This window comes from Herpailurus yagouaroundi, unplaced genomic scaffold (assembly GCF_014898765.1).
Source record: "Herpailurus yagouaroundi ecotype Mexico unplaced genomic scaffold, PumYag 182, whole genome shotgun sequence".
Classification (NCBI taxonomy): Eukaryota; Metazoa; Chordata; class Mammalia; order Carnivora; family Felidae; genus Herpailurus; species Herpailurus yagouaroundi.
In genome coordinates, this window is record NW_024412413.1 from 14,970,327 (window position 1) to 14,985,153 (window position 14,827).

At 45.5% G+C, this 14,827-nt stretch overlaps 1 protein-coding gene across 2 annotated transcripts in view; it reads right to left on the reverse strand.

Moving 5' to 3' along the window:
• ABTB3 (ankyrin repeat and BTB domain containing 3) overlaps positions 1-14,827 on the reverse strand; it is a 313,737-nt gene that overhangs the window by 111,420 nt on the left and 187,490 nt on the right. For both annotated transcript variants that reach the window (XM_040490986.1, XM_040490987.1), the window contains exon 3: positions 5,228-5,432. In XM_040490986.1, the coding sequence (XP_040346920.1) occupies positions 5,228-5,432 (205 nt within the window). The remainder of the gene's footprint in view (positions 1-5,227; positions 5,433-14,827) is intronic.

Consider the following 14,827-nt stretch of genomic DNA (forward strand, 5'->3'; position numbering starts at 1 on the left):
CTGTCCTAGGAAAAAATTAAGTAGAATTACCTATTTCTTAGAAAATTCTTCAAAATATTGGATAAATATTGAATAAATGAAAGCCAGAAATAAAGATGACATCTGAACTAAGATTTCTTTGTAAAACATCTGATGCTCCAATACAAAACAGGCTTTGTTGATGACATTGGTTGTATTTATTTTTTAACTAACTTAACAAACACTTGTTAAGCCTGTGTAATGTCCCAAAATACTATGTTGGGTTCTAGAAAAACATATAAGAGGCAGATTGTTTCCCTCAGGGAGCTTTATTATAAACTGAATTAAGGGATTAAAAAAATTAGGTCACAAACTAAGGCTGGGTACCATAATTAACAGCAATTTATTTTTTTCGATGGAATCTGAAGCTACTGTCTTCCTGGAGGCACTTGGAAGGTCAGCATTGTATTTCACAGAGCATCATAAATCTCCAGTGACCAGGCTTTGGCACATATCAGATTCAGTGATATCAAAGGTTCGATTCTCCTTGATACAGAATGTTTTCCCCCTCTTCCTTCTCCATGTTGAATTTGCCAACACTTGACTTGAATAAAATTCTAAGTCTGACCTTTTAGTCTTAGACTCTACTCCATGTGGTCTGGGTCATGCCTGTCTGTCTCACTCTGGACCTCCAGCTCTTTACAGGACCTGTTCCCGGTACATGCTTCCAGTGACCCAAAGAGCTGCTCGGAAAGATTTTAGAAGCTCAAAAACTAGTCGCCAAAGTTCTGGAAAAACTTAAACTATAGAAATTTCACACTGGCACTGAGCTCCTTCAAAAATCCCGCAGTGAAAAATGAAACTATCCAAAACAAATGTAGCAACTCTAAAGCTATGCCCACATGAAAGAGTAAAATAGTGCATGTAGGCCTACTTCCAAATACTCCAGCCAAGGAAGGCTCTTTTGACAAGCAGAGATGACTTGAGGTATAAAACAATCCATATTTCAGTCAACAAATGTTTCTGGCTTTCTGCTGGGCATGGACGAAAGCAAATAATATTCAGTCCCTTTTCTGAAGAATATAGTCTAGTGAAAAACCATATAAGCACCATGGCCCTACTTGACATTGCCAGAATAAAAATAAAGAGTTAAGGAAATGTTGTTTGATTTTGGGAGTGAGGAGAGAGAAATACAGAGAGAAAAACAACTCCAAATTAGAGTCCATATCCCACTGGAAACTTCTTATTTAGAAGTTTTGGTATGGAGCTGGTGTAAACCCTTCACTGAGAACAGAAGTCATCTCTCCTCTGAAGCCCTTCCATGTGTGATTTCAGATGCTAAATGCCAAGGCCTATTCCATCAGGGAGCAGGAGAAATAGCTTTCTGTCTAGAAGAAATACACACACAGGTTTCTGCAGGGACAATGGTAACCGCATTTTGGAGGCTCCCCCTAATAAAAAGATGTATGGTATCAGCTACTCTTTTGGGGGGTGAGAGGAGAGCTCCTTTTGTGCCAGGCATGGCACCAGAGTCTTAGCTACAATTTTGAATTCACTGCTTACACCAGTCCCATGAAACTTCTGTCACTCTCATTTTACAGTCAATGAGGAAGAATGGCTTGTTCAAGGCCTCAGATAATCCAGTGAAGAAATGGGCAGAAGACATGAATAGACACTTCTCTAAAGAAGACATCCAGATGGCCAACAGGCACATGAAAAGATGCTCAACGTCACTCCTCATCAGGGAAACACAAATCAAAACCACACTGAGATATCACCTCATGCTGGTCAGGGTGCTAAAATGAACAAATCAGGAGACTATAGATGCTGGCGAGGATGTGGAGAAACAGGAACCCTCTTGCACTGTTGGTGGGAATGCAAACTGGTGCAGCCGCTCTGGAAAACAGTGTGGAGGTTCCTCAAAAAATTAAAAATAGATCTACCCTATGACCCAGCAATAGCACTGCTAGGAATTTACCCAAGGGATACAGGGGGCACTTGTACCCCAATGTTTATAGCAGCACTTTCAACAATAGCCAAATTATGGAAAAAGCCTAAATGTCCATCAACTGATGAATGGATAAAGAAGATGTGGTTTATTTATACAATGGGATACTACTTGGCAATGAGAAAGAATGAAATCTGGCCATTTGCAGCAGCATGGATGGAACTGGAGAGGGTTATGCTATGTGAAATAAGTCAGGCAGAGAAAGACAGATACCATATGTTTTCACTCATTATGTGGATCCTGAGAAACTCAACATAAGACCATGGGGGAGAAGAAGGGGGAAAAAAGTTACAGAGACAGAAGGAGGCAAACCGTAAGAGACTCTTAAATACTGAGAATAAACTGGGGGTGGGGGGTAGGTTGCTCTTGGTGGGCAGGAGGGGAAAGTGGGTGATGGGCATTGAGGAGGGCACCTGTCGGGATGAGCACTGGGTGTTGTATGGAAACCAATTTGACAATAAATTTCATATTTTTTTTTTAAAAAAGGTCTCAGATTCAGAAGAAGCAGGGCTGGAATGCAAAGCCAAAGCATCCCAAAGCCAAAGGTCAGCCTAGTTTCCAAATCCATATTCTTTCCAGAGGACCAAAGTAACACAACTCAAAAAATGTCAAGTTCCACTCGGCATTTTGTGATGACCTCTGAAAAACCAACCAAAGAAGAAGGGAAAGACGGAGACAGAGGTGATTCCATAGCATTTGGGGCCATGTTCTCTTTACTCTGTTCTCCCTCAAAGCTCACGCATCTTCACATCTTGTCCCAGAAAGTCTGGAAACCTCAGGTGGTCTCCCAGACTTACAGCCACTCCAGCTACACTCTGAATTCTGAAAGGGATCCCAGAAGAGAAGGTGGAAGCCGTGTAAGGGAAGATGTAATGGGGCCATGCACGGGTGTTGTGTAGGGGCAGGGAGTACATCACATGATGAGATTCCTATTCTAGAAGTTTCAGTCTGATGGCTATGAGGACGATGGAGCTGGTCAGAGGATATTAAGCCTTACATCCTGGGAGACCATTTAGAAATCCAATGCAGTACAGAAGTAAGAGGGAACAAGGTACCCAACCACACAGTGGCAGCAATCTGGGAAGGAAGGGAGAGAGCAGTGAGAGGTGTTGCAGGTGCGGCATCAGTAACACATGTTGACCAGTGGCTGCAGGACGGGGGGAGGGGGAGGAAAGAGTGTGGGGTGAGGCCCACTTTTCTGGGTTGGTGGTGATGCCACCCTTAGAGATGAGGGAGAAAGGAAGGACAGCTGGTTTCGGAGAAAAGATGATAATTTCAGATGTGGGGTAGTTGTGAGCACGCACAAAGGGACATGTTCCACAGGCAGCTAGGTCGATGGGTTCGTTCGTTCTCTCTACAAAAATTTACTGACTCCCCACCTAGCACCAGATGTTGAGCTTGGCATTAGGTGTGGAGGGACAACCAGAACAGCTGTGTTCTCTGCCCTCATGAAGCTGACGGGCAACAAAAGAACACGTAACGAAATTATGATTATCAACTGTAGTAAGTGTTATGTGGAAAAGAATAAGGTGTGATGAGAAGAACCAGTCTGAGAGTGTGAGACTTGATGGGGAAACTGAGGCTGACTAGGACGAGGAGGTTCTGGAGCTCAGAGGAGGTGCTGTCTAGCTGGAGTTGGAAGGGAGTCATCTGGGGGTCAAGTGCATGTTGGCAGGAGGTAAGTCAGAGATGCTCACTGTCCCACAGGCTGTCAGGGCGGTATGCCTAAGAGCTAGATGCCCCACAGGCCGAGGCTGCTGGCTCCCATTCTCTCAGCACTAAGGTTGCACATTCACAGAAAGCACTCCTGGTGTTCTGACTGAAGTTATTTTCTGCCCAGGGACAAGGAGCATTTGGCCCCCTGAATTCGGGCATCTTCGGCATGTGGAAATACACGTAGGGTACCCACTGATTTGGCCTAGACCGTGGGATGCCTGATGAAGCTAACTCCAGACTGGATTGAAATATTCATGCTAACTTGAGATTCTTAAAAACAAAACAGGAACAAAAACTCAGCAACTTTTGTCTAACTCGTGCTCCATTCTCTTCCCTGAAATGAAAGCCAAGAGACGTGGTTGTAAAAGGAAGCCCAAGGAAGCCCCAGTCCATTCCTGCAGCAGCAAAGCAGCCAATGAGCATTTCAAAATTGCTTGGAACCATTTAACAGAGAAAAGAAAATTGCATTGAGTCCACCAAAATGCAGATAGTATCTACAACAGAAGCAAAAGTGAACCTTTACTGAGCATTTACCGTGTGCTGGGCACTGTTCAATTCACTCACTCCTCCGACAGCCTTATGAAGGATTTACTTTTGGTAGCCGCATTTTTCAGATGAAGAAACTGAGGCATGGATAGGCTAGGGTGCTTTCCCAAGGCCCTCCCCCTCCTCTGACTTTTAATTGGAAGAGCCAGGATTTGAACCCACTCTCTGGATCACTGAGCCCACTCTCTTAACCACTCTTTTGATAAATGGGTCACTACTAGAGTAGTTGCAGCAAACAGGCTCATGTGGAAGCAGGGCCCGACTTGTGAGGCGCTGTGGGGAGATGGGCTCTGTGGGGTGTTCCCAGTGTGGTTTCTGATACTCTGCCTCTGAGAGGGTGAAACCGTCCTGGGGCTTTCCAGACAGAAGGGGACCTGGGAACAACTTAGTTCAGCCACTGGCTTACAGAAAGGGAAGTTGAGGCACAGAGAAGTGGAGGGAATGTGCTTGGGAGGGACAGAAGCTGTGTCTGAGGAAGTGTCCCCTCCCTGGAAACCCTCCCTTCTTCCCTTTCCCTTAATTCTGCTTGAGCCAGACAGTCTCCTGGCCACCTCAGGACCCACTTCAGCTGAGCAGGTGTTTATGGTTCCCCAAGGGAGTTTTAGGGCAGCCAGGAGGAAATGAAGACACCTCCCACCCAAGGAGCTGGTCTCCCCCATAGCTGCCTTCACAAGGGAGCCACCCTGCACAGCAGAGTCCTTTACACCTTCAGAATCTGCAGATCCACCTTTCTGACCCAGGCCATTTTTAACCCAAACTGGATCAACCCTATGCAAACCCATTTCAAAGAACCCACCTGGGTCTCAGACACCTCTTGGAGCACAAGATTCCAACCTGGACCCCTCCAGCAAGTTTCTGGGCACTGTGCAGTTGTGACCACCAGCATGGCTCCCCTCTTGTACCCCTCTGCCACTCTGGAGAAAGCACCCACCCACTCCAAGGTGGTGTTGGCCAGAGGAGCTCCTCTCTTTGGCCATCCGGAGCCAAGGCAGATCTTACCTTTCCACCTGGAGGTTGACTTTGGAAGGCTCCACGTTGGGATTTTCCCATTCCATTTGTGGGCAGTGCATGAAATAGCAAAGGGTGTACAGGGCCTCTGGCTCCCAGTAGAGCGCCCCCTGCTTGTGGTGCAGGGGGGTGCCGTTGCCATGGTGCTTGGCATTGAGGGGCTGCAGGTGATGCATTGCTCGGGACACCAGGTCACCTGTGGACAGAAGTAAGATTTCAGATCCTTGTCAAGGCAGTCATGACTTGCAGAGAAGATGTGCTTAACATCTCTGCAGAGATTCCTATTTTTTAAAAAAATTCTTAATGTTTATTTTTGAGAGAGAGAGAGAGAGAGAGAGAGAGAGAGAGAGAGAGAGAAAGAGAGAGGGAGAGAGAGAGAACAAGTGGGGGAGGGGCAGAGAGAGAGGGGGAGACAGAAGCAGCCTCCAGACCCTGAGCTGTCAGCACAGAGCCCGATGCAGGGCTCGAACCCACAAACTGCCAGATCACCCTGAGCTGAAGCCAGATGCTTAACTGACTGAGCCACCCAGGCGCCCCTCTGCAGAGATTCTTAATCCTGGGACTCCCTCATTCAACCGGAGTGGTCCTCTGGGACCTCCAGGTCTCACATCGAGTGGAGAGGAAAGCATCTGTTCAGTCACCACATGACTGTCCCTGCTTGCCAGGTTTGGGCTGCACTTGAAGCACAGAGGGCTGCTAAGATAATTAGAGTCCTGCCCTTCTGGAACCCACTGCTTCTAACAAGGCACAGGAAGCCCTTTGTGTACATCACCTTGGGACACACCTTCTGTCACATCCTTTGCTGTAGCCAGTACTGTCTTCCCTGCAGTCACAAGTACAGTCATGGACTACACTGTCTCTTGCCTCTGAGCCTGTGCATATGCTATTCCCTCTATCTAGAATATTCTTTTTCTCCTCCTCTCCAGGCTAATTCCTACTGATCATCCAGGTATGAGCTTATGTATTAACTTCTCAAGGAAGTCCTCCTGGAATCTCTCCCACTCCCTGTGTGTTTATCACACTATTCTTTCTTTTCTTCCTTCCTTCCTTCCTTCCTTCCTTCCTTCCTTCCTTCCTTCCTTGGACAGAGAGAGACAGAGCATGAATGGGGGAGGGGCAGAGAGAGAGGGAGACACAGAATCGGAAACAGACTCCAGGCTCCGAGCCATCAGCCCAGAGCCTGACGCGGGGCTCGAACTCACGGACCGTGAGATCGTGACCTGGCTGAAGTCAGACGCTTAACCGACTGCGCCACCCAGGTGCCCCAACACTATACCTTCTTATCACAGCACTTAGAGCACTGTGTTAGGATTGCCATTTCTTTGTCAGTCTTTCCCAATGATAGAAACTCAGTCTTAAATGACACTTACTATATTGTACTTCAATTAATCCTCACAGCACCCTAAAGTGGGTACCTTCATATACCCATTTTACAGATGAGGAAACAGAGGCCCAAAGAGGTCAAACAACTTTTCAAGGGTACACGGCAGCCATACGTGGCAGAGCCAGGATTTGAACTCAGGTAGTCTGGCTCCAGAATCCACGCACTGAACCATGCTCCTTGAGGGCGGGGGCTTTGTCTTACTCTTCCCAGCACCAGCAAGTCCTGGGAACACTCCAGTCTTTCCCCTGCTTTCTCCAAAGGGAAGGAGCCTTCTCCTTCATCAGACCAATCTGCATGCCCCCAGGCTGGCCGCATAGGGAGGATCTTCCTGTGGGGAGGCTGGCTGGGTCTGAAATCCGGTCTTTTCTAGGCTGAGATGGTGTTCCCCAAACTTGGGCCATTTTATACCACCTTCTCAAGTGCAACTACATCCAAGCATCATCTGTGCCATCATTTACTTATTTTAAATGGATTCATTTAGTTTTTTTAAGTATGGGTCTGAAGGAAATGTTCTGTCACTTATAAATGGATGATCAGTATCACTTGCCATAAACACAAGATCACTATAAAAGTTAATTCAGCGAAAACAAAACCATATAATTAATTTATAGCTGAATTCTCATACTGTTTTGTTTTGTTTTGTTTTTGTTATAAACAACAAGTGTTAGAGAAGTGTTAGGGGTTCATACCAAATAGAGCCTTTCTTCTTGAAGCAAGGAGAATTAAAATAGAATTTTTCATTTTTTCCTCCAAATTTTTATTTAAATTCTAGTTAGTTAACATATAGTGTAATATTGGTTTCAGGAGTAGAATTCAGTGATTCATCAATTACATACAACACCTGGTGCTCCTCACAAGTGCCCTCCTTAATACCCATCCCCCATCTAGCCCATCCCCCACCCACCTCCCTCCATCAACCCTTAGTTTGTTCTCTATCATTAAGAGTCTCTCATGGGAAAAAAAAAATCTCTTAGGGGTTGCTTCTCTCTCTCTCCTTTTTTTTTTTCCTGCCCATATATTCATCTGTTTTGTTTCTTAAATTCCACATATGACTGAATAAAATAGAACTTAAAAGGATCACTCCATGACCCATGTTATTGAATGTACTTCTCTGTTCCACTCATCCAGTAGCATGTGTCGCACACTTTGGGAAACACTCAACTAATATATTTGTGATGATTAATTTTATGTGTCAAGTGGGTGAGCCTATGGTACCCAGTTGTTGGATTAAACAGTAATCTGTAGGTTGCAGTGAAGGTATTTTTCACATTAACCTTTAACACTTAAATCAGTAAGTTCTGAGAAAAGCAGACTATCTTCCAAAATGTGGGTGGCGAGCCTCATCTAATCAGCTGAAGGCCTTACGAGAAAAGACGTTGAAGAAGGAATTCTGCTCTCACACTCAAGACTGAAACATCAACTCCTGCTGGAATTTACTGTCCCTCTACTCTGTCCAGGAAGCCCCTAGTGAGGGAAGGAGACTGTCTTCCCCATTCCCAATCCTTCACTGCCCAGTTGAAACCAGGCCTGCAGAGTCTATCACTTCTTTGTCATCCAGCTGTACCTTTTAACATGACACTTCGACCTAAAGTCCAAAGCCAAGAAAGTGAGGCCACTTCCTCAAAAGATTGACAAGAGGGCCATTCATCCCCCTTAGGGGAGTCAACCATGGAGATGAGGTCTCAGCTAAGGGTAGAAATGGCAAATATTCCCCTTTCCATTCCATGTCCATGGCAGACATGGTTAATCAACTGCAGAGCTCTCATGCACTAAGTGTAGATGTAGCCTCTAAATCCTTCTTGAGACAAGATTCCAAGTGGCCACTATTTCTTATAGGGGTTTTCAGAGGAAAAGAAACTTCCATGTTGTCAGAGTCCTGAGGCCTTAGCAGGTCAACCTAACCAGAGTACAACCCACTACGCTTAATATCTGGACAGCAAGCAGATGCAGGGGTTGAACAGAGAGTAGTGGGGGGTCGCTTCCTTACTCTCCCCTGCATCTTACCATGCCTAGCTCAGAGCCTGACCCTCCTGTCTCCATCCATTCCCCACAGCAGGAAAATATGCCCAAGAAACTGAAAAAAAAAAAAAAAGAGAGAAAGAGAGAGAGAAGGAAATTCTCTTTTAGAAGTAGGTGGACAGGGAAGACCCCAAAGGGACCTGCAGGTGGAAAATATGGAGAACCAGTGCTCAAAGTTAGGTAAGAGGCAGGGGAAGGGATTCAAATCCCAGCTCTGCCACTCCTCTGTGTACAGCCCAGCAAGTTGCTTAACCTCTCTGGTGGGAAGTGATACGCCTCCATCAGGTGGTTGTGAGGGTCACACGCAGAATGAGGAAATGCCTGGCACACTGTTGGCACCAAATAAGCAGCTCTCTTAGGCTCACTGCTCTTCCTTCTCTCTGGATGGTGAGACGGGAAGGTGGGTGCCTGGGGCATGCAGGGACAGTCCAGCCCATGCCCTGACCCAGTGCCTGACTTGCAGCTTCATGCTGGGGTTGACATCATTAGGAATCAATGCTACAAAGCTGCTCACCCCAGGCATGTGTTTGGGGTGCAGTTAGGTCCTTAACTGCTTCTTCTTCCCTCTTCTCTCTACCCTTTCATCTTTTAGAAACATGCTCCTCAGGAGGGAGGGAAAAAGGAAGCCAGAAGCCTGCTTCTAGGCTGGTCATGTCAGTCTGTCTCGTAAGGGGCGGCTCTAAGCACTGGCAATGTAAGAGCCCAGTCGGCCAATGCTGAGCAGGAGTCTGGAAGAAAACAACAGGATGGCAGGTCCAGGGTGGGATTGGGCACAATGACCATGTGTTGACTTTTCTGATGAGGAGGATGATATGAGGTAGATGGAGTGGCAGCAGAAGTGGGAACCACGATACATTGAGAACCTGCTACCAGGCCACTTATACATTTTCCAGTTTAATTATATAAGAACCATATGGGACACACCCACTTCAGAGATGGGAAAATCAAGGCAAGGGGCAATTGGCCCAGGTGTCACTCAGGAAGTAGCAGGCTGTGACTCCAACTAGGCCTCCAGGGCTCATGTTCTTTGTCACTACACCACAGTCCCTCCATAAAGGCACTTATCTAGAATCTACCTCAGGGCATGGCCTTTGAAAAACTCTGGTGAAGTGTTTGAGGGCTAAATCCCAAGTCTCCCAAAACATATGCCATTGCGGAGTCCATGGGCCAGGGCTCAGGAGATTGGTCAGCCTCTGCTGACAGAGTAGAGCTTCCAGCTGAGGGGTCTCAGAGTCCGACTGGTCTGCAGGAGGGTGTGGGGGCTGATGGGTCAATCCGCATAAATGACCCCACAGCCTCTTAGAAGATAAATTGCCCTAAGGGAAGAGAGCCTGGAGGGGCATATAAGTAACCAGCAACGTATAGGCAGGAAGCTGGTTATGGAACCAACAGAAGCCTGGTCTCTCCGATCAGAATTCCAGCCCAGGCGATGGCAGAGCTGAAAGAGCTTTTCTTGGAAAGCTGTGAAAGTGGGTAGAAGCCCAGCAGCTGGGCTCTGGGGCCAGAGGATGAGGTGCCACACAACCCAATGAGGTAGGTCCTGATAGCATATCTATTTTACAAATGAGGAAGCTGAGTCCAGGGAAATCATTTGGCTAAGTCACACTGCTACTGAGTGAAAGAACTGAGCTTCAAACGACTGTGATTTGGGCCTCTTAGCCACTGTATCACACTGCCTCCATCATAGTAGGAGAGAAGGGGTCTTCATTCACTGTTAGCTCATCAGGAGCTCCAGAGACCATGGCTGACTTGGATACACCCAGAATTTTGGCAGAAAAGCTTAGCCCATGTTTAACTGGCATCTGTCAGTAACTACATCCTTGGTGGGCACAGAGTGGAGAGAAGCACAGAGGCCATGGCAGACAGGGTCAATGGCCAGCAGCTTTGGAAAGTATTGCAGACTTCCCAGTTCTGCCTTTGGCTGTGATGTCAGGGTCCTTAAAGGTGGCCCTAGCTGTGGGCAGGGGCAAAGTGTGAGGTTTCACACAGATTCATGGGAGGCCAAGATTTCAGAGTGAGCCACAGCAAGGCCGGAGGAAGGGATGGCTATATGTGAGATGCTACCTGGGGACTCTCAAAAACTGCTGGGTGATTCTGTTGCCTCTGGTGATGTGTCTAGTAAGAAGTTGTTATGGCCAAGGTCAAAGAGGCTGCTGCCTGTATTCTCCTCTAGGACTTTGACGGCTTCCTGTCTCACATTTAGGCAGAGGAAAGGGAAACAAAGGCAAAAATGAACTATTGGGACCTCATCAAGATAAAAGTCTTCTGCATAGTGAAGGGAACAACAAAACTGAAAGGCAGCTTACAGAACGGGAGAAGATATTTGCAAATGACATATCTGGTAAAGGGTTAGGATCCAAAATCTATAAAGAACTTATCAAACTCAACACCCCAAGAAACAAAGAATCCAGTGAAGAAATGGGCAAAAGACATGAATAGACACGTTTCCAAAGAAGACATCCAGATGGCTAACAGACACATGAAAAGATGCTAAGCATCACTCAACATCAGGGAAATACAAATAAAAACCATGAAGAGATACCACCTCACACCAGTCAGAATGGCTAAAATTAACAACACAAGAAACAACGAGTGTTGGTGAGGATGTGGAGGAAGGGGAACCCTCTTGCACTGTTGATGGGAATGCAAACTGGTGCAGCCACTCTGGAAAACAGTATGGAGGTTCCTCAAAAAGCTAAAAATAGAACTATCTTATGACACAGCAATTGCACTATTAGGTATTTACCCAAAGGATGCAAAAATACAGATTCGAAGGGGCACATGCACCCCAATGCTTATAGAAGCACTATCAACAATAGCCAAACTATGGAGAGAGCCCAAATGTCCATAGACTGATGAATGGATAAAGAAGACTGTGGTATGTATATACACTGGAATATAACCCAGCCATCAAAAAGAATGAAATCCTGCCATTTGTAATAACATGGATGGAGCTAGAGTCTAAGCAAAATATGTCTGTTAGAGAAAGACAAATACCATATGATTTCCCTCATATGTGGAATTTAAGAAACAAAACAGATGAACATATGGAAAGGGATAAAAAAGAGAGAGGGAAACAAACCACAAGAGACTCTTAATGATACAGAACAAACTGAGGGTTGATGGAGGGAGGTGGGTGGGATATGGGCTAGATGAGTGATGGGTATTAAGAAGGGCACTTGTTGTGAGGAGCACTGGGTATTGTATGTAAGTGATGAACCACTGAATTCTACTCCTGAAACCAATATTGCACTGTATGTTAACTAACTAAAATTTAAATAAAAAAGTTAAAAAAAACCCACAAAAACCTATTGGGTGAACTTTTCAGAGATGCTGGATTTCCAGTGAGTTTGCACTTAAGAGGCAGGGTCTGAGGGCCCCCCCTCACTCCCAGGGTGGGTGCAGGTAGAAGGACTTCGGCTCCCTAATAACTGACTCAGCACATCACTCACAGTCCTTCAGGAGGAAAGCTGGGCTGCAAACAACAGCGGGGGGAGTAGGGGGGAAGAAATGAAGGGGGAAAGGCCCCCATTAGGAAAATCTGAGGAGCATTTCTGTTTCTAAATCGTAGGATGCATGGTAACCTCTGGAAGGAGAACAATAAACTGCTGGGTGCTTGGCCAAAGAACCAAAGACCCAGAGACTCTGAGAGTTGGGTGTGGCCTCCAAGCTGATCCTGGGTGTCCTCCTGGGTGTCATCTCTGTAGCATCCAGCGTGGGAAATGTCACTGTCACTATTGTTATGAACAGTAGTAACAGGTGCCATTCACTGAGCACCTACATTGGGCCAGGGACAGTGAGTAAGCACCTCACAGGCACTGTTTCTAATCTTCATGTGCTCTGCAAAGCATGCGTTATGTTAGACCAGTTTTACAGCACTAATCTGTAGCTGGGGGGATTTTGCCTCCCAGAAGACACTTGTCAAAGTTTGGAGACATTTTTGGCTGTCATACCCAAGGGCCTGATACTTGGTATCCTATGGATAGAGATCAGGGATGCTGCTAAACATTCTACAATGGACAGGACAGTCCCCACAACAAAGAACTTAGCTCCAAATGTCAATAATGCCAAGGTTGAGAAATGTTATTTTACACATAAGGAAACTGAGGCAGAGACAAGAGTCCAATCTGGGTCTATCTGACTCTAATGCCTGTGCCCTCACCCTACATCCTACTCTTCTTCCAGAGACGGCCCAATGTAGCTGTGGTCAGCTCCAAGTCCATACCGAGGCAATCCGGTTAATGAATGCTCCATGCCCTGATTGAGTAATTCCATTTCTGGGAATCCTTCCCAGTGTTAGAACCCAAAATGCAGCAAATCTTTATGCACAAGGATTTTCACCCAACCTTCTTTATGGGATCCAAAATTTGACAAAGAAATGTATGTTTAAAAATAGCAGCATGGTTAAATAAGCTCTGGTACATCCATGTGATGAAATAATAAATGGATGCAGTCATTAAAAATGTTTACACAGAACTGAAATAACACAAAAAAAATACTCCTGTTAAGTAAAATTGAAAAACAAATGAAACTCACAATCGCATACTGTGAGATCAGGATTATGTTATTTATTTATATTTTATTTATCATTATTATTATTATTTTTAAAATTTATTGTCAAGTTAGCTAATATACAGTGATACAGTGTGCTCTTGGTTTTGGGGGTAGATTCCCGTGATCGCCGACATACAACACCCAGTGTTCATCCCAACAAGTGCCCTCCTGAATGCCCATCACCCATTTTCCCCGCCCTCCATCAACCCTCAGTTTGTTCTCCGCATTCACAAGTCTCTTATGGTTTGTCTCCCTCTCTGGTTGAAACTATTTTTTTCCCCTTCCATTCCCCCATGGATTATGTTATTTAAAAACTCTGCACTGAGTAAACATCAAAAAAAAAAAAAAACCCAACACTCCAAACAACCTCCAAAATATTGACCAAAGATTTCTCTGTCTAGTGGGATTGTGGGTGGCATTCCCTTCCGACTTGTCTATAGTTTCTGAATTTTGAGTTACGGCATGCATGACTTGGCATTATCAGGATAATAAGCTTACCAAGGTGATATGTTTTCTTTTGTATACCTTCCATCTACGTCAGGCTGGAGTATCATCTTTCCATACATCTTTCTCAAAAGCTCTCATGAAAAAGTTCAGAACAAGAAAACTCACAAGGGAATGAAGAAGAGAAGGTCCATGATTTGGACCCCTGTACCACCCTTCTAGTTCCCCAAGATGCTGGGGCACCTCTGACCTTGGTTGGGCTAACCATCTCCTCTGAGCATCATTTAGCTAGCCCTGCACTTCCTCTTTTCTCACCTTGGAGTGCCCTTTCCCTCATTCTCTCAACTACTGAAGACCTTTACGCTGTGACCAAGTATTACCATGCAGCTCTCCAGGATGCACCCAGTCAGAATCCCCCCTGTGTACCCACAATACCTGGTAACAAAGTCTGACATGTTACTTGTTTCTGTCATGTTTCACGGTTAATTGTTCGCACGGTATGCTTTCCCTACTGAGCCTCAAGAGCAGAGACTGTGCTTCATTCATTGTCCTGTTCCTGGAGGGGCAGGATGTGTGGTGGCTAAAAACATGCTGTCTGGACTCAGACTGCCTGAGTCTGAGCCTCCAATGTGCCACTAACTAGTTGCATGACTTTGGGTGAGTTATTTAACCTCTCTGTAAATGGGAATTTTTGTAAACTAGTGGATTTATTGGGTGGATAAAAATAGTACCTACCTTATAATATTAAATGAAGTAATGCATATAAATCACTTAAAACACTTGAAGTCTAGCATACCCTAAGTGCTTAATAAATATTCAGCACTATTTCTTTTTTCTTATCACCATCACCATCGCCATCATCATCGTATCACCATCACCACCATCATCGCCACCATTACCATCACCCTTACTACCATCATCTTCATCACCACCATCACTTCCATCATTAATGTCATCATCATCATCATCACCATCACCACACCATAACAGCACCATTACCATCATCATCGCCACCATCACCACCATAATCACCACTACCATCACCATCATCACCACCACCATCATCACCACCACCATCATCACCACCACCATCATCATCATTACCATCATCATCGCCATCATCACCACCATAATCATCACAACCACCATCATCACCATTACCATCATCATCACCATCATCACCACCATAA